This window comes from Hermetia illucens, chromosome 6 (assembly GCF_905115235.1).
Source record: "Hermetia illucens chromosome 6, iHerIll2.2.curated.20191125, whole genome shotgun sequence".
NCBI lineage: Eukaryota > Metazoa > Arthropoda > Insecta > Diptera > Stratiomyidae > Hermetia > Hermetia illucens.
The window spans coordinates 23,369,344-23,394,498 of record NC_051854.1 but is presented as its reverse complement, the minus strand read 5'-3'; the positions used below and the strand labels follow the sequence as shown (position 1 = coordinate 23,394,498).

General features: G+C 38.6%; 1 protein-coding gene across 2 annotated transcripts in view; it reads left to right on the top strand.

The window, feature by feature from the left end:
* Positions 1-25,155, top strand: part of LOC119660522 (serine/threonine-protein phosphatase alpha-1 isoform) — a 103,608-nt gene that overhangs the window by 9,572 nt on the left and 68,881 nt on the right. For both annotated transcript variants that reach the window (XM_038069144.1, XM_038069143.1), the window contains exon 2: positions 17,952-18,083. In XM_038069144.1, the coding sequence (XP_037925072.1) occupies positions 17,952-18,083 (132 nt within the window). The remainder of the gene's footprint in view (positions 1-17,951; positions 18,084-25,155) is intronic.

Here is a 25,155-nt window from a genome sequence, read left to right as displayed (position 1 = left end):
AAAAAGTGAATCCAAAATACGTCGCTGTAGCCACAACTTTATATTGGGTGATACCTTTGTTAACTTCTTATGGGTACCTCGCAGCCTCGCCGGTGTCAGGTTACGTAAAGTTAGAAAATGTTGAATGTGGTTAGAGGTGGTAGGTCTTCGTACATGCATCCATGCTCGATAATCTTCCAGCATACTGTCAAAGAGTCAGATTTTTTATAATACATATAGAGATATGCATGGGTGAAAGTTTTTCGCCGGTAGTTGATCCGACTTTGGTTAGCATCATGACTACCACCTTTCGGAATGGTCGGAATGGCAGTCGACCGTGTGCTACACCGTCACAAAGAAAACAATTGGTATAGCGCGCTGAAGAAAATCAACAGCTTAATCGATATAGTAAGATATAAACAAAGACGCGCTATAATTGGCTATCGTTAAATTTTTAATACATTCTCCGGAAAAAATTGTTTTTTGACCATTTTGACCCCCTTGGACTAAGACGAGACAGATTAAAGTTTTTGCATTTAGTACAACTTTTATGATGAACTGGATGGAAAGGAAAACCCATAAATAACAAAAAAGCGTGGGTGTTGTAAAAAAATATGAACATATGAGCAAACAAATTACTGGCAAATGAAAAGTGGAGACAAAGAGAGACAGAAAAGACGCCACAAGCATGTTCTTCGAAAATATTCTTCGAGTCAATACGAACCTTCAGGACCTGAGGTGATAACTCTCAATCGTAAAAATGCTCGATGAGAACTACAAATAGATGCTACGAGTTGAGTACTATTACTTAACATAGAGAAGGAATGGAAAGCTACACACCTTGACTTATCAAACATTACGTAGAGCTTCCTTATTCTATTTTGGCAAAATAGCGCAAATGTTGGGCACGTCGTCTTGGAAATCGCTTGAATGGAAAATGTTGGCCTTGACATGACGAAAATACGAAATGTTTAGAAATAACTCAAGAGTTGACGATGTTGCGTCATTAGATATGTCCCACAAGTTATCTGACTCGATTTGTATTACTATTCAGTTCCTGCACGCTATTGGATCCTTGAATTTGTTACGAAATGGTTGCACTCAGAATGAAACTAAAATTAGCCTGACATAGATTTGCTGTTTTCTAATGTTAAATAATAATTCTATTAAAATCTAAGTTGTAAAAAGATTCATCTTTGAAGAGTTGTCTTTAAAAACTTCGAACAGAAATGGGAAAGAACTGCACTTTCACCTCAACAATGGAGTGGAGTAACAATTATCTACTTTTCTAAAATAGGCCTCAGGAAAGCTAGAATCGCGGCAATGTAATCATTTTTATTAGAGTGTATCCTACCTTTTCCGATTTATTCGTTTTTGAATTGTCATAATTTTAAAGTGATTAATTATCTCTAACAATTGCAACTTTGGTTGACAATTGGAACTGCTAACTTGGTAATTTCTGAGAAAATACTATACACTCTACAATCTTATTACGGAAAAGGAAAGAATGTAGCGAAGAGATTTAAGCCATGTATGGTCAAGTTACGCTATCTAAAAGTATTGGCAAGAAAGATAGTTCGCACTCTTTCGTTCTAGGAATCTAAAAAATAGTGGTGCGTACGTAAGTGATCGCGGCATCGCTACAAACCATTAGGAACGACCTTACTAGTTCTCGGCCACGCACTATTCGATGCAGGGCCTGCCATAAGATCGGTTGGGTTCCGACTGATCGGCAACGAACACCTTATCAGATCAAGCACATCGCGATTAGTAGTAAATTTAGGAATTGTCCTTTGGTTGTGCCTAAAAAACAGGTGCTTGCAACGGTCTCGAAAAGGGTCATCAACTGCTGGTCGTTATTGGGTTTACTTACAAGACAACAGTGCGTCGGCCCCCAAATTCAATACGGGTCGTGGGTAAAACTTTTCTGGTATGCAAACAACACAAATCTACACAACTTTCCCGGAAACGTGAAAAAGGATCGATAAACGTAAAGAATCGTCCATCCTCAGGTTCTTCCCGTTTGGCCAGTGCGGTTTGATGTTGTTGGTTGGTTAAGTTTCAGTGCTGACGTTGTCACCATATATTTTGCCTTGCCCTCGTTGATGTGCAGCCCAAGATCTCGCGTCGCCTGCTCGATCTGGATAAAGGCAGTTTGTACGTCTCGGGTGGTTCTTCCCATAATGTCGATATCGTCAGCACAGGCCAGTAGTTAATAATAATAATAATCGTTGGCGCAACAATCCATGTTGGATCAGGGCCTTGAAGTGTGTTAGAGCACTTCATTCCAGACCGTAACGGTACACTAGGAGGCAATGTGGTCAGCATTGCGCTCGCCCGAGATTATTACCCTGATTTAACTCAGGTACTCATTCACAGCTGAGTCGACTGGTATCCGACGTCAAATCACGATACAAATTCCACTGCCACCAGTGAGATTTGAACCGCGACCTTCCGTACGACAGCCTTGTGCTCTAACCACTCAGCTATCCGGCCAGTAGTTGGGTGGACTTAAAGAGGATCGTACCTCTTGCATTTACCTCAGCATCACGGATCACTTTCTCGAGGGCCAGGTTAAAGAGGACCGATGATAGGGCATCCTCTTGTCGTAGACCGTTGTTGATGTCGAATGGTCTTGAGAGTGATCCTGCTGCTTTTATCTGGCCTCGCACATTGGTCAGGGTCAGCCTAGTCAGTCTTATCAATTTCGTCGGGATACCGAATTCTTTCATGGCCTTGTACAGTTTTACCCTGGCTATGCTATCATAGGCGGTTTTAAGGTCGATGAATAGATGGTGCAACTGGTGTCCATATTCCAACAGTTTTTCCATCGCTTGCCGCAAAGAGGAAATTAGTGACCCAAAAAGATATAAATCGCAGAAAGACAAGTCAAGATTGTGAGGAGAATCTTCTAAGGTTTCCCACCTCAAAGGACTTCAATTTTTGTTTCGTTGCGTTGGCTACGTGAGCCCTTGCGTTGTCATGAAGAAGAATTACCTTTCTGGCGAACTTTGTCTCCTTTTTCGCTGAAATGCCAATTTCGGGAACTCCATGTTTTCGCAGTAGCACTGCATAATAGTGCAGCGATCATGGAGAAAGTCAAGATGAATAACAATATCGGCGGACAATCTCGTCTCGGTCTTTACTGGCGCCCTCCCATTGCTTTTCCTTCATTCGTATATTGTCCTCTTTCGGCTTAAATGTGTAATGGTGCACCCAAAAACCGTCACAAGTCACGATTCTATCCAAAAATGCGTCTCTCACAGCCTCTGCAATCGTTCTAATGAGGACTGAGAAACTTGCAATCGACGCATGCCGCTTGTGGTCTTCCGATATTAGATGTGGCACCCATCTGGCGAAGGCATTTCGAGATTCGAAAGTCACCCGTCACGATTTTTTGAACACTTCTGCGGCTTATGTTGACTTCCTCAACGGTTTCGCATAGGGATATTCGTCGATTTTACTCTTAAACTGCGGACCGCCTCAATGTTCTCCGCGGTAGCATTCGTTGTTGGGCGGGACCCGTGGCTGAGATTCTCGACTTCTTCACGCCTTCCAGAGAATTCCTTGTGCCACGGAAATCAGGTCTTTGAAAGAGCATTTTTTCTGAACTGTGCATGTGATCGCTCCAAACTTTCGGTCGAATTCATTCCCTCCCTGGCCATAAACTTAATATTTTTTGCTCCACGGACGCGTGCACTTCTTTCGAGAGAACTACGCCCGGTTCCTCCTTTTCAATTAAAACACCGGCCACCTGCACATTAATCCTTTCCAGTTAGAAAATCCCTTCAGAATCTTAAAAATAATCAATCCCGTTTATATTTGATACTAAATTCTGCCAGAGCTGCGTTTTGTGGCTGACATTATTTCTTCTTCTTATCGTTGACATCCTTCATTTGTGTTATCTGGAGGATGTGGAGAGGTTTAATAGACGATGCCATCTTTTCTCAAACATAGTTTGCCACTGATGACATCTGCTTCCTTTCTGAGATGGTCAGATGTGGAAAAAGACTAGCAGGATTGAGATCCTTCATTTTTGCTTCAATGAACAGAACATCAAGGACGTCCAACAATTTGTATATCTAGTAAGAAGTTTTTTCTTTCTGCCTTCGCTGTTTTGCACAAAATCTGGAAATGCAGATATCTCTACTAGCTACTTCTGCACAAATGCTCTATTTGCTCTGCTATATGGGAGCAGCAGAAGACAGCACAGACAGACAGGAGAAGACAGAATTAGCAGTATACTTTGAGGAATGCAATGGCGGGTAGATGTGGTTAATGCGCTATACCCCACATGATTTGCTGGCAACCACCCTTATGCTGTTGTTGAAATGGCAACATTTCCAGCTTTTCTCTCATATTTTTAGGCAAAATGTTGATAAAATATTTCTGAAGAAGAAATTCTGTTATCTAACATATGCATCATTATTTTGTTTAATATTTGTGGTCATTTCATAAATTAGTGGGATTGTTTTCGACGAAGAAGCAATCCAAAAAGTTTTTGGTGAGTAGCGACGAAGCAACGCCTTTGCTGCTAATTTCAGATGTATTTGAAGTTGGTGATTTGGACGACGCCTGCAGTAGTTGTTGAAAAACGTTTCCACGAATGGCCTGAGCGTATGAGACATCAGCACTTATTCTAGATATGTTGAGATTCGAGAGCACATGCTAAGCAGACGATTTGTCCCTAGAAGCTTTCTTGAAATCCAAGAAGGCTGAACATTTCCTTTAATAACCGGATGTTTAAACGAACCACATATTAATACAGGCGGGTTTTTCCCTCTGGATTTTGAGGCATGCTTGTTGCCTTCGAAGTGACGCACTTCACACACCGATATAACATTTTACCAATTAGTTTGCAGTTGTTATACTGCATGACCTCCTTGTTTCGAACATGCTCGAATTCCACGAGCGTATTCAGAAAGGTTCTGACGCGGGCAAGTTTTGCCGTATTGTAGCCTGGTGGGAAGGTGACACGCCAAAGATCGAGCGAACGGCTTTCTTGAAAGAAGGGTCTCGTCGCGTATTCTCTAACGTCGGCCGGGGATGACCAGATTTACAGATTTCTAGCATTTTAGTGTGCAGGAGAACTTCTTCCCCTTCCTATTGAAGTATTTTCTGGCAAAGTTGATTGATTTATATCAACTTATTTTTTATAAAAATCAAAATTTAAATCAAATGTGTTTATTTCTTGTTTAAAATCATAGTAATTAAATCGGTTGTATAAGAAACAATGCTTATTCAAGTAATGGATCGCTCGTTGCATTTTTTCAAAGACTGAAGTTCGCTGAAGTATATTTGCTTACGACCTGTATGCTCTCGCCAAAAATTCTTCGGTCTTGTGTCGAAGAAGTTGTTGAATCAACGGATAAGAGGCAAATCTGCTAGCACCAATTCTGAAGAATAAGATGAACAGCGACGAACCTTCCATTCGAGCTCTTGGTGTTTTTGACTGCTTGTGTAACATGGGGACCAAAGCTGTCGTGAAGCATTATGGTTTGACCTTATTCAGTCTGGTTTTTTTCAGCTAGTCTCACCAAACTCAAATCACGGTCTTCTTTGAGTTGCAGGTCCTGTTTGGCGATCGGCGTTAGTGTTTCTCCTCGAGCCATCTATTACTTTCTTTGCCTCATATTGACTTATAGGTACCATTTTTTATTCCCCATTACGATGCAAAAAACGTTACTTGTGTCCACGTGCTGCCTGGTGCGGGCAAGATGTTGAGAGGCAATTTGAAGGCTCTCTTTATTTTCTTCGTTGCGTTCAGTTTTTTGGCAAATTTTATCGAAGGGAAATGGTTGAGCGCTGTTACATGATCCTAACCCATTTTGGGGCAATTCACCATCTGCTTGGTAACCATCCCTGTTTAAAAGTGCTTTGCGGCGATCTTCGTCGAATTCTGAAGGTCGTCCGGTATGACCGGTGTCGTCGAGGTCAAAGCCACATTTTTTCAATTTTAGTAACCATTTCCACGCCGCTTATGCTGATGATGTTTCGACCAGCTGCATCATTTTTTTCGCCTCGATGAAAGGCGGAAAACAAAAAGATGTGGAAAATGTAAATTTTTGCGCTCCTGGATGCTATATTTTCCATCATGAGAAAGACTTATTCAAAACATTCCCAAGAAAGCTCCTCCAAATGGCTAAACATTTTGCCAAATAACGCGTTCGGGGCAGAACAGGGAAATTGCCAAGCACGTTGAATAAACCCAGACTCTGATTTATATTCCGCCATAGCAGTTCCAAAACTGCTCTCTTGACATAATCCTTATTGGGGAATTTATTCATTATTCCGTGCGATAACTTTTCCGCTCCTTTGAAACAATGCTTATATACAACGTCAACTTGATTGTTGCTAATGGAAACATTAGTAGTTCCTCCCCGAATAAGATGCTGGATGAAATTTTCATTTTTTTCTGGCATGGTTTGAATACTTTGTGGCTCGTCGTAGCGTGTTTGCTAGTGTTTCAAATGGCGGCACTCAAGGCGGCGAATTCGCAGGAGGGGTTTTGGAAGTTCCGGGTACGTCAAGATTCGGATGGGCAGTTGTCGGATCTGTTTTCGGCTACACCTGAAACCAGAGGCCTCCGGGAGATATTTTTTAAGTGATACGGTGAAGTCTCTTTTTTCGGTAATCCAGTTTGATATGATGTTTTCCAATCTATGGAAAGATAAAAAGAAATCCGTCGAACCAACGTCGTTCATCTGAGCTAATACAAAAAGTTCGTCAGTTTGCGATGATTCATCAAAGATTGTCGGAGGTATCCGCTGACCAATCATAGAAACCTGTTGGCTAGGATGTAGATTATGGGCGATGTTGATATACACATATAGAGTTTAACATTGTTCCTTGGTATTTATACTCTTAATGAGTCCCTTCATCAATGCAATGGGAACTTACTGACCTTCCCTCGTACTATGTTATATCTCAGATGTATATACCACTCTTATGGGGAACTTTTCAGCTGAAATCAAATACCCTCCGTATAAAAAGAGGAATCAGGGCTTGCCAATTACGCGTCTAGTCTACATTTCAAATCTTATCGCCCTACACCTACGCCCAATTGTTTGCTCCCAGTGCATAAGACCGCACAATCGCCTTAACATCCCTACTTTCATTTAGTTAAACAGCATTACTGTGCCCCATAGTCATGTTACATGCAGGCGCACCTGACATTTTCCATGCAGTCTTATGAATATTTGATGATTTGTCTACTAGAGAACTTGTTTGATATTTTGTTGTCAAGGAATTTAAAACCATTTGGAAAAGGGAATTTCTTTTGGAATCAGATACGATTTGTAGCCCATCAACGAACACATGAGTAAGGCTGTCTATTTGCATCGGTAGAGTCTGTATTCCCCATTTGTTTCCAACACTCCCTGCGCTTACCAATATCAGCAAATCCCCGCGGTTTTAAAAGTAGCACAGTTAATTTTCACTGAAATGCTGATCCTGGTACAGCTCATTTCTTACAATGTCATAATGTCAACTTTTCGGTACACAGCTGTTGATATGCCTTTTTGGGCCGGTGTTAATTTCACGCCATTTCATCCATATTCATCATAAATTGTTGATACTCAAAGCATGATGTGGAGTAACCCAATTACCATCCAATTTCTAACGTTAAAAAGTCTCCCCAAATCTGGAACAATGTTTACATAACTGTAGAATCTCGTGAAAATATATATTTTTAAAATCAAACTCTTAAATTTTATTCATCATGAAATTTATGCCAGTCAATGGCTCTTATTGCCACATAAATATGTTGTACGGCAATTACATAAATGTTCCATTCCCGAAGCCTACATTCATAGCACGAGAAAATCGCATGGTCGACGAAAATTAAAACGCTCCTCGTAATCGATTTTCTCTTTTTTGCATTTTACAGTTTATACTATGGTTTGTCGTTGAGTGTGCAATCGTTCTATTCTCCACAAAACCGCATCATCTACGTCCCATACCACAAGTGGCATTCACTTTAAAAAACATTTAGTAGAAATTTGCATACAATACCACCATCAAATTGTTTACGATTCGCGCTCATAGGAGGGGGCGGTGCTTCCAGCGCATCAGACAAGTGGTTTTTAGGGAGACTTACATAAATGGAACCCACAAGTCTAGTGAACCGAATCAATTGATAAATTAGATTTGTGTTGTAGATGAACGTATATTGGCAAAAGGGCTTGTCGAAATCTTACATAATCCACAAATGGGCGCAATAAACTGGAAAAGTCTAATGGAGGCTCCAAATCTCGATCGAATTTTATTAAATAATTTTGCCTCATTTTTATTTCACGCAAAATTTCATTACCAGACGAACTCCACATTCAAAAATAACCTTTTTATTCAGAGAAAATGTCGAATGCAATAGTTTAATGCGACATTCTCAACACACCACCAGTGTTTGAACAAGTACGTCACCGTGCAGTGGCCTCACATGCATTCAAGTTAACAATCTACTGCGGATATACCAACGGCAAACGTGATGCTACAATGTGAATGATGCAAATTGTAATTTCAGGCAGAAAACATCCAGTCTTTAGTCTCGAAAGCTATCTAGCTTTCAATGGGAGTGTATTTCACTGTATGCAGTTAGAAATGTAGGATAAAACGTTGAACAAGTGGAAGATAGATATGGGTTAAAGGATGTTGAATTGAATGAAAGTTGGTGCCTGTGTATACTAGACAATTTGTTTGGTAATAGTTCTAGTTGTGACATACAAAGTCTGACTCTGTTCGGTAAGCACAAAAGTTGGAAACATTAGGGAACGCAACAAAAGAAGCTGTAGACGCGGAAGAAACATAGAGGGTGTCATTTGCATAGAATTTAGTTTTGTCCTGGATTGATAAGTGGTTTTGGTAGAATTCCACCATCCAATTTATTATAGAATATTAGTTTTCTTCAAGTGATATTTCATTTGGGGCGTGATGAAAACGGGCTAAATTTAAGACCTGTCAAAATATTTTACAATGACAAAACTCATAAACTCAAAAATCAATTACAAAACACCATGAAAATTCTTGTTGAATTCTTCGGTTTCATTCATCTATGAGAAGCTTTTATAAATGCATCTAATACACGGCCATGATCCACTTTTGGCAACGACCACAAAATGGTCATTTTAGCTAAACAGGCAGATTATTAAGGCGCCAACCCCAACAAAAATTCTTTGAACGAATATCAAAAACTAACAAAATTAACCTCTAACATATGACGGAAATTCCCCTAGCGAAGCTTATATCTGTCAGGATCAGAATTTTATGGTAATTGCAATTGAATAATAAAATGATAATCATTGAAATCACGTTCTTTCAGAACCACATGCTAGTTCGCATCGCATTTGTTCTTAGTGCGCTCAATTCACGTTATTCTCCATTCACGTGTTCTCTTAATATTCCCAACAATAGATAAATTCTTGCAAAATATATTATACCTCGAAATGCATACGTTTGTCAAAGAGACATTTAAATTGCATATAGTTGTTGATAAATTTAATAAACGAATAAAATTTCTTTGTGGAGCTTGATCGTGAATGCTGATGATATGTTCATCTAGAGAATGTTGAATTGTTCATGAAGAAATAAGCATGGAATCACTTCATATATTATATTTATTATAATTTGAAAACTGCCTTTGTTAAAAGATAATTGTATTGAAAATAGTTCTAAACTTAACTGGAAAAAGGATAGAAAAGGCCGAGAAACACTTAGATCCCCCTGAAACCCACTCGAAATCAGTAATAGGCATTTTGGGTGGCTGCTGGGACATCTCCATTTGTAGTTATCTAAAACCAAAACATCAAATGTTTTATTGTTCTGTATACTTGTCTTTATGGTAGACATTAAAATGACGAAAAAAAAATCGCTGAAAAAAACTTTAAAAAACTCTGAAAATCTTAAATAAAAACAAGAAATTGTCAACTAATCATTGTTCAGACCACAACTACAGTATAAACTAAGAAAAGAACTAGGTATTGTCCTTATACTGTTGTATTTCGAAGAGCACGTGCCCCCTTCCTAGCACTGATGAAGGAGGCACGTGATCTCCGAAGCAATTGTATGCGGAAGGAAAATAAAAAAATTTACAGTATAAGGAACAATACCTAGTTCTTTTCTTATTTTATATTTTGACTGAAAAAAACATGGACATATATTTCTACTCAGAACTATTGATTTTTGGAATGATGAAAAAATTTCAGCCTGATCGGTTCAACCGAATTTTAATTTGTACTTCAAGAAAAACACGTTTAGAACTTCGGTAATAGACTTTTTATAGGACAAACATACACAGATGAGCTACCTAGTCCATACAATGAATTTTCAGTTTTCTTAGGCATTAGTTGGTCTAGCGCACTTTCATCTTCTCCTTTACTTCTGGTCATTTCTGCCCTTTTTTTGTCACCTTCTCCAAATTGCTTTTTTAGCTCTCAAACCTAAGCGTTTTTTACGCTTATCTTAAATTGATTACATGTTGATTGAATTCCGTTACTTCTAAACTTGGACGAATGTCAGAACATCTAAGAGGTGAATATGAACTCGGAGCGCTATCTCGTTCACTTAGTACTCCGCGCTCGAATTGCAACATCGCCTAGAAACCCCTCTGAAAATCAGGTGAGAGAGAATACTGAAACCATCCACAACCAAACATCTGCGCAGCACCTAAAAGGGTGGTCTTGGAGATGAAGCATAGGCAAATGAACTTCACAACCACCTGAAGAAAGTTATCATTGGTACGGCCACACACATACTTGGTCGGAACGACTGGTACGTCGACGAATGTAAACTAGCAACGGAACGAAAGAATGACGCATACCCGGCATCGCTCTCAAAGAACGCAGGCACGCGGAGAGACTTATCACGAACTCCGTCGAGCGGAAGAGCACCTTCACAGAGGTAAGTCTGGGAGAACCAACATGTCTGTGAACTCAAAAAATACAGGGTCCAACTGCACCAGGCATGGACGTTTAACGAACAAGTCAGCAGGATAAAACCTTGCACATCTCGATGCTTATCCTCTCGAAACGAAGAAGGGAATCTCATTTCCAACCATATGGGCATATTGGAAAATTGGATTGAGTACTTTGATGAACTGCTAAACAATCAAAATATCGGCGAACTGAAGGTTTCGCCAACTGGGGATAGCCTTATTATACTCTAGATAAATCAACAACAGATCTGCTTTCCTGTCTGCATAGCCAGGAGAAAACTGTACACGGTCAGAGAGAGTATCCCTACCGAATTGATAAGACAGGCCCTGAGAAATGTCTGAGGCCAGATAAAAATAATGGGATCACTCTCAAGACCACTCACCAACGGTTATGGCAAGGGGCTGGCCTATCATATTTCCGCTTTAACCTGCTCCTGGAAAAAATGATCCACCATGCTTATGTTAATGGGAGAGGCACCATCCTCTTGAAGTATACCCAACTACTGACCTATGCTGACGATATTGACATTAACAGAACAACCTGGTATACACAGTCTACTTCCATCCAGAACGAACAGGCGGCGCGGGATCTTGGGCTGCACATAAACGAAGCAGCGTTAGTACCAAAACCAGAAAACCAACTGCATCAAATGGCGCTGGTCAAACGAGAACAATAAAGATAGGAGACTACAACTTCGAGACCGTTGATAATTTTTCCTATCTGGGGTCGAAAATCACAACCGATAACAGCTATGACAACAAATTCGGCGCACAGTTTCTGGCAGCCACCAGAGCCTACTTCAGCTTACGAAAACTGTTTCGCTCGAAACCTTTCACCATTGGGTTACACCTCTTACTATACAAGATAATGATCTTTCCAGTCCTCATATATTCCTCGGAGAGCTGGGTTCTTAGGGTGAATCGCGAAATCTTGGCCGCGTTCGACAGAAGAATTTAGTACCCCTCCAGAGGGATGGGCGATTCAATTGTCTATATTCGTCTGGTTTCGAATAAAATCTGATTCAATAGCTTGCGTAGGGTGAGGATTATCCAGCCCGAAAATTTTATAAGAGCAATATCTATTGTAAAAATGGAAGATGTGGCAGACTTTTTTTCAGTTAGAACAATAGTGTAGGACACCTGACAGCTTTTAAGGATATCGAATTGACGGATCTCCGCGTAAAACCGAGGTGTCTGCAGTTCCCTACTAAGGCGGTTGATAATGATGAATAAAATATTGACAGTATCCCTTCCGAACCATTAACTTTAGAATTAGTCATACTCTCGACACTTTCTTGAATATCACCCTTTTTATTTTCGCTATCAACCATAAAAGAGATTTATTCTATTTGCGGTGGCAAATCTGAAAGCCCAGTTAGAGAAAAATGTTCTTTTTATCTTGTTCAAGCATTGATATGTCGACCCTCGTAGATATACTCCTAAGACAATTGAATACAGAAGATGAGAAATCACTTATATGTTCTTCATCAATCGTCCCAAAACGTCGGAATTTTCGGTCATATTTTTGCCGCTGTCACGGGTTCCGTTTCGGAAAACTTATTAAAAATTAATATTGGATTTTCAAAGAGACGCAAAAAAAGAATATATATTCTTTCAAAACAAGTTTTTACAACTTGGAAGCTATGTTTGACTACCAATTAGGCTCTCAAATCTGACCTGGAATCTTTTCACTGTAGTAACAAATAAGGCATAAATTTGACCATTATAAAAATGACTAAAATATGTAAACCATAGGTGAATAACCACCGGAGGAAAAAGAACAAAATAGAGGCTAAGCGAGAACAGATTTTGTCTAATTTGGCCGAGTGTCTTCTAGTATTAATTCAATAGTAATTAACACAAATAATTAGCAAATTAGATCATCATAAAAATTACCAGAACCGGTCCACTATATTCCTCGTGAAAAAATATGTGGATATGAAAATATATCGTGCTGAATGCTGCAGTATGCCTGGTCGAAAAGAACGGATCTTTGTCTGAACAAAGAAAAAAAGAAGTTTGAAAAGAGAAATTACAAAGGATGATGATGACAGGTTGGTCTTGTTCGGAGTTACAATCCTGATTTGACTCAGACATTCATCTACAACTAATTGGGCTGGTATCTGATATGCAGCCACGTTGCAAATCCCTCTGACGTCCATATGATTGAACTGGGACTTTTGGAATTTCAATGAATTACTTTCAGTAGGATAGAACTATTACTTTACAACAAATTTTAGAGAAATCTAATTTAATTGTAAAAATACAAAATGTTCAAATATTCTTTTGAATTAGTTTCACTCTATAAACTAAAAACTTTTTCCAATAGTAATTAGACTACCAACAATAATATCAAATTTTTAACAGTTAATGATATTTCAGTCCATGTTTACCAATAAGTGTATGGGCTTGAGCAATGAATTGATCTGATTCTGTCTTAATAGTCATTAATAATGGTAATTGACGACTTGTATATTCTTCAGATCGTTGGTGCTGATGTGTGTACTGTCTTAAGTCGGTGTAGAGATCGTGAACAATTTCCTCCATAAATTTTCATTGACGATAGGCAAACACCCAGACAAATGTTAAAAGAAGATACTGTGGGCAATAGATCATTTTTAGTGCCGTACCATGTGATGGCTTTATCGTAGAAAACCAAAATGTCAATAAAAATATTTTCCTTTACTGAGCACTTTCGTCCAGTACCAAGAGACTCCATATGCAGGAGTCTTAACGATGATCTTCGAAATGTTGAGAACGTCAAAAGATATCTTGACTCTTGTGATCACAATTTATTGTTCCTTTCATGTAAAAGATCCTCTTGTCTATACTTAAGTTGGTATGCATAGATAATAATAATTTTTTATTCCTCTAATGAAATTACCATCAAAATTAAGTATTGCCAAGTACGCGGGCAGAGTTATCAAACAAATCAAAAGGAAGATGAAATTCGACCCTTTGGGTTCGCCAGTACCTAAGCACAGCTCAAATATAAAGGCATCAGCCGACAGGTGCTTCCTTTGGTAGTCCGTCTGCTTACGTCTTTGGTAGTCCGTTCGGAACGATGATTTGGATCTTTTGATTTTAGGCTCCCTTTCATGCCATTTACAATCATGAGGGATCTTATTCAACGATTTTTCGTCAAAGAACTCCAGCAAAGATGCACTTTAGATTTGCCAGGCAAACTTCTAGATATATGCGTGCATCAGCTGCAGCAGTCCATGGACAATTGTAACGAGGAAATACAGGATACTTCTTTGAATAGATAAAAGTAATCCTGGCCGAGTCCGATTAACCAGTTCTGATTCCAGCAGTCGCCTTTGTTCGGTTTCAATGAATTCCTCTTCTACTGGTTTGCTTCAGCAGCTGGTGACGGAAGGCTTGGCTATCCACGCGTTGAAAATCCCGCACTTCGCAAAACGAAATGACAACTTGGGAGCTGCCTCACCTCTGTCCTAAAAGTAACGTGACCGAGGCGATGCGGACTTAGGATCCTTAAATCTCTAAACGGAATTTTTTAGCTCTGGTTTTGGTCTAAGTACCGCGGATTTACGTTCGATATAATTCGCTCTCACCTTGTATTTTGCGAATTATAAAAAGGAACGTTCAACATCTGCGAACCGCTTCATTCACGCTGCTCCCAGAGCAGAACATCGAAACCGTTAACCGTCTTCATCTTTTACATATAATGGGGCTGCCCCTTTGACAAGGGTGTGGTTGAAAAGTTGAGTTTCGTTAGCACTTTTCGTATTCGGGCTTGACTTAACATAACGATGCGAGTCAGCATCACTTCGGCTAATCAAAATGCGCATGGTGAGATTGGCATTTCCAGATCGAAATCATTTGATTATGCAGCGATAGGATTTAGAACCACTCATTCTCTCAAGGCTTGAACGATATCTTCCCCCAGTAAAGGACCCTGAAATATGCACGGGGTCCAACAGGCAAGGCAAAGTTCAACCACCTACCTACACAAGCTTTGCGCAAAACATGGTCATACGAAATAAGCCATGAAAGCCCATTGGGAATAGCTTCCATGCGGCCAGGGCTAATCGATAATAATCTACAAATGTTGCCTTAATCAAAATGCAAAAAAAAAAAGAATAACCGAACAAAACCTTAAAAATAAATAATTGGGAGTTGCCTGTTTAAGAAATAGGAGAAGACCAAGAAAAATGGTATGAAAATATAACCAAACAAATAAATGGAGAGAATCGAGATCGAGGTAGCCAAAATTACGTTACGTCCGAAAATGCAAACCCAGCTACAATTCCAGTTCTCCAGAGCTATCACAGGTAAAGGGGAAAGCATCAAATGAGTCGCTCTCTTGCATATCGTAATGGATAAACTAGCAAAAGGGTAAACACAAGCGTTCAATTTACATCGAAAACAGCCAGACCTAGCATCTTTCATAAAAAGAAGGGAAAGGATAAAATTCGCGCAAATCAGGAAATATTACTAGAGACTTCTGGAGGCCTCCTTGTGAAATCTACAACTTCAAAGCTCAGATAACTCTCTTACCTTGATTCTCAGACAAAATTTTTCCATAGTTTCCTCCTACGACAGGTTTCATGCAGGCTCTTGTAATCTGATGCATATTAAAAGAAATTATTCATGCAATCATGAACGCCGAATTGTATTTTTGCTTTAGCATTTCTTTCATCAATATTTATGCCTAGAAGCAAGCAAACTTTGTTTGGATTTAGGTTACAAACAGATGCTTCCTAACTGTGTTTTATGTGCAAATGTCAAAGTGCACCTGGAAAGAAGGGGAAAAGAGATACTTTACAACAAAAGTTAGTTGTTTGCTTGCATGTTTAATCTTCTGTGTTTGTTTTTTCCTGGTTAATTGGTTCAGAAAATAAAAATCTTCGCGAAATTACTGAACTCGTAAGAATCGCTAATTGCAAACTAAACTACTTTAGCTTCGCCACCGTTGAAAAGGATAGTAAAAAAACTACCAAGTAGACCTCTATTCGGGAATTTCTGACCTGATTTCATATCGTCAAACAGATATTAAACTTTTATCCCAGGTTATGAACTAATGTTGTTCATGAGTCTAGAATGCATTCGATTCTTGGACTTGTCTACACAAGTTTAACAAATATGAAAGCAAGAGTAACTTTCTCTCACTAAATTCATTTCACAAAGACGATTCATTAGACGCTTCTTTATCTCTGTCCTGAGTACATCCTAATCACAAGTATTCATCATGTATTGGTTGCTCGTTTTTTGTCATTTGTAAAACCACCATAGTAGAAACTATATTGAACAAACTTGAGGTATTGCGCCGGGGGTACCATTTGGTCTACAAAAATGTCAACTGAGTAAACAGTACCCAGGCTCGATAAAATCGGGAAAATGAACTCAACACTTCTGGGATAGGCACAGCTCTTCCTGGGACAGTAAATCTCTATTAATGCTGGGCCCATAAAAATACCAGCCTCCTAAATATTTTGTAATACGTTTCTTTGAAAATGTCAATCATTTGATCTTTCTAAATTATGACTGCGGATTTTGATGACATTTGACACTATTCAACTTTTGTAGAAGTCATACATAGAAGTATCTTACGTTTCAATAATTATGCGCTTCTCATCTGTGGAGACCAATCTCAAGTTATTCTTTGGGCATTGGCTAATCTCGGATTAACAAGCCATCATTCTCACTAATACTCGTATTCTGTCCTTTGTGCTTTTTGTTGTTGTCCTAAGAAATATGGAGCCGAAATAGTAATTCCTAATACAATAAAAAAGAATACCCAATTAAATAATTAGTGGTGTATATTAGAACCGGATTTTCCTACTAGAGAAAACCATTTTTGAACACGTTAGAATAGCTCATTAATAATGTAGTGGCTCATTTTGAAGTTGTATTTGTCAGCTTTGAAACATAGCTTGGGTTACCGAATAATAGTATGGCAAATTTAATGAAAAAAACATTTGCCGGGAGGTTTGGCATAGAATCTTATAAAGGCATACGGAGATCATAATCCATAGAAAACACAGGTTTACAAATGGTTCAAAAGTGGTGATATTGATATCAGTCACAAAGGACGCCCGGGACAGCCAAAAAGGTTTGAAAATGCCAAATTAGAGAAAGAAAACTCGTGGGAAACTCAAGAAGAGCCCACAAGCGTTTAAAATGATTCAGAAGGAACAACATTGGGTGCCGTATAAGCTGAAACCGAGAGACGTGGAAAGATCATTTTGCATGGGTGAACAGCTGCTCGCCCGGCAATAACGAACATTTTTCTTCCTTATCGTGACTAGTGACGAAAATGGATCTTGTACGATAACCCTAAGCGTAGAAAGTTCTGGGTAAAGCCCAGCGAACAATCAACTTCCACTTCAAAGCCGCATCCAAGCTCATGCTCTGCATATGGTTGGACCGGCTGGATATAGTTTAGTATGAAAAGAAAATCTCAGCCGGTCGCTACAAATTCCGATTGTTGTATTTGGGCCAAATATTGAAGGAACAATGACCGCAATTTAGCCAGAGACATGATAAAATTATTCTTCAACAGGACAATGCTCGGCCACATATTGCGAAATCGGTCAAAACATACTTAAGTACACTCAAATGGGAAGTTTTACCCCACCCGCCATACTCGCCTGTCCGCTTCGTCCGACTACTGCCTTTTTACGGTCGATGACCGATGCCTTGGCAGACCAACACTTCACATCATACGACGGTAGCAAAAAATGGGTGGATTCATGGTTTGCATCCAAGGATGACGAGTTCTTCTGCAAAGGAATCCATGAGCTGCCCGAAAATGGACAAAACCCGTTGCTAGTGACGGACAATATTTTGAGTTAAATTGTTGTGATAGTCTCTTTACGATAAAGTTTCGAAATTTGACAAGAAAATTCCGGTTTTTAATTCACACACCCAAAAAATTTGACTAAACTTCCTCATACATTTTCTCTTGTAAAGCACTAAACATTACATCCCTTATTTTTGAATCGAAATTATTTTTTATTATTATATTATTTTACAGACGACAACGAACAACTTTTTAATTACCTTTCTCTCTTCATTTCAGTACGTGGTGCACGGCCTGGAAAAAGTGTTCAACTGTCGGAAAGTGAAATACGTGGATTATGTTTAAAGTCACGAGAAATCTTTCTATCACAACCAATCCTGCTGGAATTGGAAGCACCGCTTAAAATTTGTGGTAAGTAATACATCTATATCTAAGGCAATAGTTGGTTTAAGCGGAAATCTAAGGTAATTTTGTGTTCACAAAAAGATAGAAGAGAAGTATTCAATCTACCTTTCTTTCTTGTAGCTTACTAGAAACGATATTAACAATGAGGAAATTACACAGAGATGTCTTCTCTTTTTTTGTTAGTATACACAGGAAGGGTACATTCGCTTCTGAAGACCCGTTGGAACATTCTTCTATTTGAGCATCACGAATTTCATGACATAAACTTTTGGGTAACATGATGGGCTACAAGAAACTATTTCAGTATGGCGCCATTTGTGTGCCTTTTTGTAAATATTGATTACAGGTTTCTATCTATCATCAGCCACACGAATAAGTTTTCACGTCAGTAAAATAACCGCAAAATAATTTATTTGTGTTGCAACCAAACTGTGTGACCGCACGACGTCACTATTTTGTCTCAAATTGATGCCAATTTGTCTGAAAATATAAAAGCAGAATTCGATTGTTAATGATTTCGTTGCTAGAGTCATTGAGCTAATACAACGGCAGTCAATTATAAAAAAACAGTACAACAATGTGATCGGTTTTAATCTGACTGAGAATACCTTGTGCTATATGTCTCATTAAAAATGCCAAAATATATCAGATCAAACAAATCAAGTCCATTGACACGCATATTCTCTTTACAATACGAGTGCACATGAATCGGGGTCAAGAAAGTCTGAATATATCACGAACAAGATTGAACTGACCACGGATCTCGTTTTGATCGCTACCACAATGGCGGCTATTGTTCATGCCAACAACTTAGATAACAACATGAAAAGTGCTTTCTTGCCTCCTATGAAATTTCACTCGAAAAGCATGAAGAATTTGCACAATAAATGAATCACGAAATATTTGGAAATTTTTTATGTTGAGAACAAGGAACTGAAAGTATTATAATTTATATTCAAATCTTGTTGCATTGATGTTAAAGCGACCGGAAAGGAAAGCTTATCTAAATTATGTCCAAGATGAATTCAAGTCATTTAAAATTCATAAAACCTTTTTTCCAAAATGTATTCATAGCTATCTTATAGTCACCAATTTTTACTAAAATTTATGTTTATTTAAAAACTGCATCTTCCTAACTTTTCATTCATAAGTTCTCAATCTTGAAATTTTCACATGACTTATTGCACAAAACCGATAAAGCAGCACAGCTTAGCGAAAAAAAATTCAAAATGACCCCAAAAATACCGGTTCTGTCACAACTAACCAGAAAATGTGGCAGAAACCACGTGAAATCACTCTACCATTAATTGAAGAAGTTACTATTTTCCCAACGGCAACTATATAAGAATTAGCAAGAAACATATCCGAAAAAGATACCTCCCAAAAAAAGAATATTAAACGCCACATGATTACCTCACAATGACGAATTCATAAAAGTGAGGCACTTGACCGTTTGGACTTAGCCACAAAATTTCACAGTTAAACAACGAATCTGAAATTGTTTTCGCGAAAAAAAGTAATTTTGAAATATTTCACCGTCTCCACATTTATCTATTCCGAGGCCAACAGAGATGAAGATGGATGAGTAGAATGAATACGTTATTATACTTACTAGCAGAAATACAGTCACATTAAATTGTGTTTTTAATGTATTCGTTCAAGATGAAGTTGAGTGATTTCGAGTCCAGGTTATTTGTTTATAAGTTAAGCTTTTTTATTTCCTATGGAGATAGATAAATGGAATAAATTTGAGGTAAACAAATAAACATGCATGCATAAGCACTTTCGAAAAGGGGGACTGTTGGATTTGTCTGCGAAAATATATGTTTATATGGTTTTGTTTTAAATCGGACAATGAAAACTTCAAATAAAACTGATTGAATTATATAATCTAAAACGACGCCACTAGATAGTCCCTTCCTTTTTACTGAGTTATTATTTTGAATTTGATAATTCTGTTATGATTCATAATGAAGATAATTGTTAAACAAATCATTCTAAGATTGAAATATTGTTGAGATTGATGTCTCAGTGACAAGTAATTAGTTGGATGGTGATAGTCATCAGCTTTCAAAAACCTAGCAGAACCTTAAAAGCTCTAATGACCTTTAGAGAAACATCTTTCTATGTTGGTCTGGCTGTCGAACTCGTCATATTGCCCTTATTATCGTAAATAATTTCCTTCTATGTACTTCAATACTTTATTGCTCTTTGGACTCATTTCCTCCATTTCTGCCAACAATAATGTTTTGCTATTATAGCTTTTACTTCCTAATATGCGTTCATACGTCAAGATCAATACGTACCACCCAACCACTTAGTTTGATATATAAATCAACGGTTGCTTTCCAAATTTTTGCTAGAAAACCCATTTGAAGGTTCTGATGTTATCGCCTATCAATCGGAATAGCATCTTTACGGATTTATTTTCGAGCAGCGCTGTTTTCAGTGAACGTCGTGAATGAGGCTATTTCAAACTCACCAAGCTCACCACTTTTGTGGTCTTCCATCAAAATTTATGAATTTATGATTGATTTGATCAATATTGACAGGAGCGATCAAACATCTCAATAATTTTGCAGCTTTCTAAGTGAATATTCTTCTCCACCTGGTATTGGTTCTCACTTCACAACACGGATCTATTTATTCTAACTTTCAAATAGTACTGCCATATTCTCCAGAAAGAGGCGCTAATGATTCTCATCTTGCTGATATTTTTCATCCGATTTCTCCTCTCTTTTGTTTCAAATTTTTGCAAGTTATGTCAATGATTGGATGACATTCTACTTTGGTCATTTGATTGTGAGAGAGCGAAATGATTTTGTTTGTTTTGATGCAGCTACGAACCGATTGAGCCTAAAGCTCCACGTTTAGTTCGGCCTGTCGTTTACACTGGAAGAGTCCGCAATGCATTCGGAAGCCAATTGAACTGAATGCATCATACAAATACCGGAAACTCGCATCATCATTAGTTCAATTCTGGACGTGGAAGGCATTGAGACGAAAATTTTAGATATTTTTTTGTATGAGCCTTTATCAAAAATGTTCATCAGCGATAAAGATGTCCATAAAATTCTCGTTTATAGTCTAAACAAACGTGAAATGCTCGCTCACAACCTCAACAAACATGTCTGATCGGTTGGCCGAATCATTTTTCATTCGAGCACCAACCGCCTGAACAATCAAAACTCACAGACCAATTACATGCCATCCATGTTACGGCCACCGGTCAAATGTGGACTCTTCAAGCCGAACCTACGTTTACATTCAGAAGAAAAACTAATATTATCTGTAACTTTTTTCTTCAGTCTCTATCCCAGCAGGTTCCGCACGTCTAGATCTGATTCATCAACTCTCATAAGCCTTTGGCCCAGTGGATCATCTAGTAAAACGTTTCTTGACTCAAAATTATCATTTAGACGGGTTTAGTGCTTTTTAGTTCCGTTCGCCAAAATTAAAATTTATAAAGGAACACAAATAGTGGGGATTGGACGTATAATAGCTGGTTTTCATTGTGCGTTCCCTTTTGTATTATAGGCGACGCGGTTTTTCACATAGGTAGGAGTTGACCACTTTGTGATCTCGACCAAGCTTCTTTGCAATGTAGCGATTAGACTCCCTAACTGCATTAAGCACGTCATTGACACCTCTGTTTGTAATCGAATAATGGAACAAACGCAACAAAATACAAGATGCATTCCAAAATTTTTGTCTTTGGGTCTTTACGCATTTTTCCTAGCGACTTTGCCATGACCGGTGCGTACCCTGGAAGGCGTCTTCGGGGACCTCTCGCAAAGTCTTCGTCACGACTGATTGGATCTCTTCTATGGACAAAAGTCATGCTCCTTTCTGGGCTGCCTTAATCCGAGGAAACAACGGTGTTTGACCAGGAACCTAGCGGACTAGTAGTTTCCAGGGGGGATGTCTTTTCTCGTCCTGATAATCCTTTTTCAATGTCTTTTCTGCAAATCTACGTAGTAGCCAACGTTAACTGTCTGTCCTTCAGGAACAAACTCCTTATGGACCACTGCTTTACTATCGAAAAAGACAACATTGTTTTCAATTTTGATTCGTCTATCTTTGCCTTTTTTGGCTAGGGGGACCGGTCTATGTACCACCGAGACTTTTGTCGTTTTGTTTCTGGGTCGTATTGGAAAACGAAGATTTCATCAATACTGATGACGTCAGGCTCAATTTCAAAACGTTGCAAAAGTTCACTTCAAATTTCCGTTCGATCGTCGATGTTATTTTTTTCGCGACACGGTCGGTACGCAGAGGTTTACAATAACTAACGTCCTGTCGCTTCCACAACTTGAAGAGCACTGACAGTAGTTCCACGGCAGAAGTGAGCCGGCGACTAATCCCTCTGTCGCCAGTAAGATTTGAAACGTGACCTTTCGCTACGACAGCCCAGCGCTCTAACCACTTGAGCCATCCACTATCCACTATGTTTCTGAAAAGGGACTAAAAATATAAGTGGAACTGCAGCAGTGCATTAACAGGGAATGGTATAGAATTTATACTGTAGGCTGGTGATCAAATTTATCGTATTTTTTCTTCTAATTTGAACCGGACTGTCGATACAAAAAAAAAGATTGACTCATCAAAGAAAACAATTCGCTTCGTGACCCATTGTCCAACGTTCCCGTGACGACGAATTTTGCATCTTTTTCACAGACTTTATTAAGATCGGTTTTAAGGTAACCTTCATACACCCAAAGGAGCGTCGCTAACCGAGATCGCAGCGCGGTGTCATGGTGAAACCGAATTTTTCACTTTGGCCTTCAAAACATTAACTGTATAATATTCACCAGTGGCAGTTTTTCCACTGGATATAATTCCCACCCATGACGTGTTTGCAGATTATTAAAAGGGGGCGAACTATATTTGTTAACCACTTCGGTTACGCTGCTTCCATGGCAGAGGCAGCGTCTGCTTAGTTGTCTCTGCCCTGGACGAAACCGTAGACGTGTTATATATATATAAAAACAGAATTATATAGGTTTTGCAAGTCGAATTCAGAATTTTTCACTTCAAATTCAGACTTCCCTCTTTTAAAATGAGAATTTTCATTTTATACCAACCTTTTACCAGTGGGTTATAATGCTGCTAGCAACAAAATTTCCTTTTTGTGAAATTCAAATGACTTGAATGAGAAGAAATCCATAAATCAGGGGTTTAGAGCATTTTCGTTAAACAGTTTTTTTACTTTGAAATGACTATCCCAGGGGCGGAACAAGTAAAAATCTAAAGGGGCAGGACAAGTGCGGCGGTGTGGGACCAGGCGTTATTGTGGTAAAATATGACGTTATTTCTCTTCACCAGGGATATACGTTTTTCCTTGTGTGATTGGGAGAGCCCTGAGTACACATTGACGTGATGCCTGACCATATCGATTGGAAAGAAACTTCCTCCGGCTTTTTTGGTTCACCGATCTCTTGGTTAGGACAAAACACCAAATTGTTCATAAATGAGGACTGACGAACGATTATTTATTGAACATAGTTTCATTGAAAGGTAATATAAGAAGTCCAAAGCCTCCCTAAAATCTGTACACCTTTCTGGTAGAAAGATTTGTCTTATCCTGGAAAATCATTTCAGTGGCAACAATTACTTCATGATTTGATCCAATTTTTTTTTTACTATAGAACGTTCTTGCAGATCGGCCAAAGATACTTTTGTGGTGTTTCTCATCCGTTTGATGTTTTCTTGATTGATCCAGCCCGTTGGGAAGTATCGGTTTCCACAGTGGTTATCAGACTTGGATGACATTTTCCCTATCAAAAAGGAATGCTTAACACATATCTTTTATTCCATTATTTTCAAAATAACAAAAGTGGTGTCAAAAAACCAATATTCCTTGTGAGGCAAACGTCAGATTGCCATGACATTATGATTTTTCATGATTACATGAATACACGGATTTGCAACTTATCAAGTTTCATGGATATTTGCTTCCGTAAAATTCTCAAGAGCTGGCCTCGAGCAAAATCATCTGGTTCACAGTCTGAGAAAAAATCTCCCTAAGAAAGTTGGGGGTGATATACGGCTTTCTGTTGTGAACTTTATTCGCTTTTTAAAGATAATGGTTTAATGTTTGATAAACAGTGTTTGATCATATTAATAATTCTGCACATCAAACTTTGATTCGATGGCACCCACTTATGTCTTCCTGTCAAAAGATCAAACAGGAAAACATATCACCAATGTGCCCATAAAATGTTTGACGACGCAATGAACTAATCAAGAGTGGTGGCCATACAACGAAATTACCCTTGGCATAATTAATTCTTGGCACAAATTGTGCACTTTATTTTGATCCGTACCGATAAACGTTCTCATCTCCCTATGCATAAATTATATAGACGAGCCATCAGCACATTGAGACTTCGAAGTGCATATGAACTGTTCTCTGTATAAAGCACAACCACCATATACTACTCCCTCATAGCTTTCCATGGCTGTTGTTTTCATGTGTACAATTCCATGAGAATATTACAATATATAGAGTGGATTAAAGTCACCGTATATCGCCGCCATTGCCGCCGTCTGGTCGCAATGAATGAAGTCAATATTTGGTCATTGCTTTCCCTACTACACTATCGCTGGTACGCTTGCTTAGTGACTTTCCTGCGATGCCATTTTTTCGCCATCTCTCCCTGCTGGAGGTTATGTTTTTGTTAGGTTCATGGAAAGTCTAGAACAATAAAAAAGTATTGCATCCTTGCAAGACGACGACAAAAGATTAGTCTGTATTCTGTTTATTTTGTACCGAGAACACGACAATTGAGATATATGATATGGAAGAAATGAGAATTCCATGCTCTGGTACTGCTTTGTTTTCTTATCTCCAGGAGTAACATGCGGCCCAGAAAACTTTTACAGGGAGTTGTGATAAATTGTGTTGTATTTGACGGTTCCATGCGTTACTTCATCATTTTGATGTTCTTCTATGGGAAGTGTATTTGAATAACATTTGAAATTTCTTTGCTTCATTCAGGAATGGAGTATTCTAATCATTTCGTTTCGCATTTGTTGAGATAGTATTTTAGAATTCACCTCAGGCAAAATTTAACCT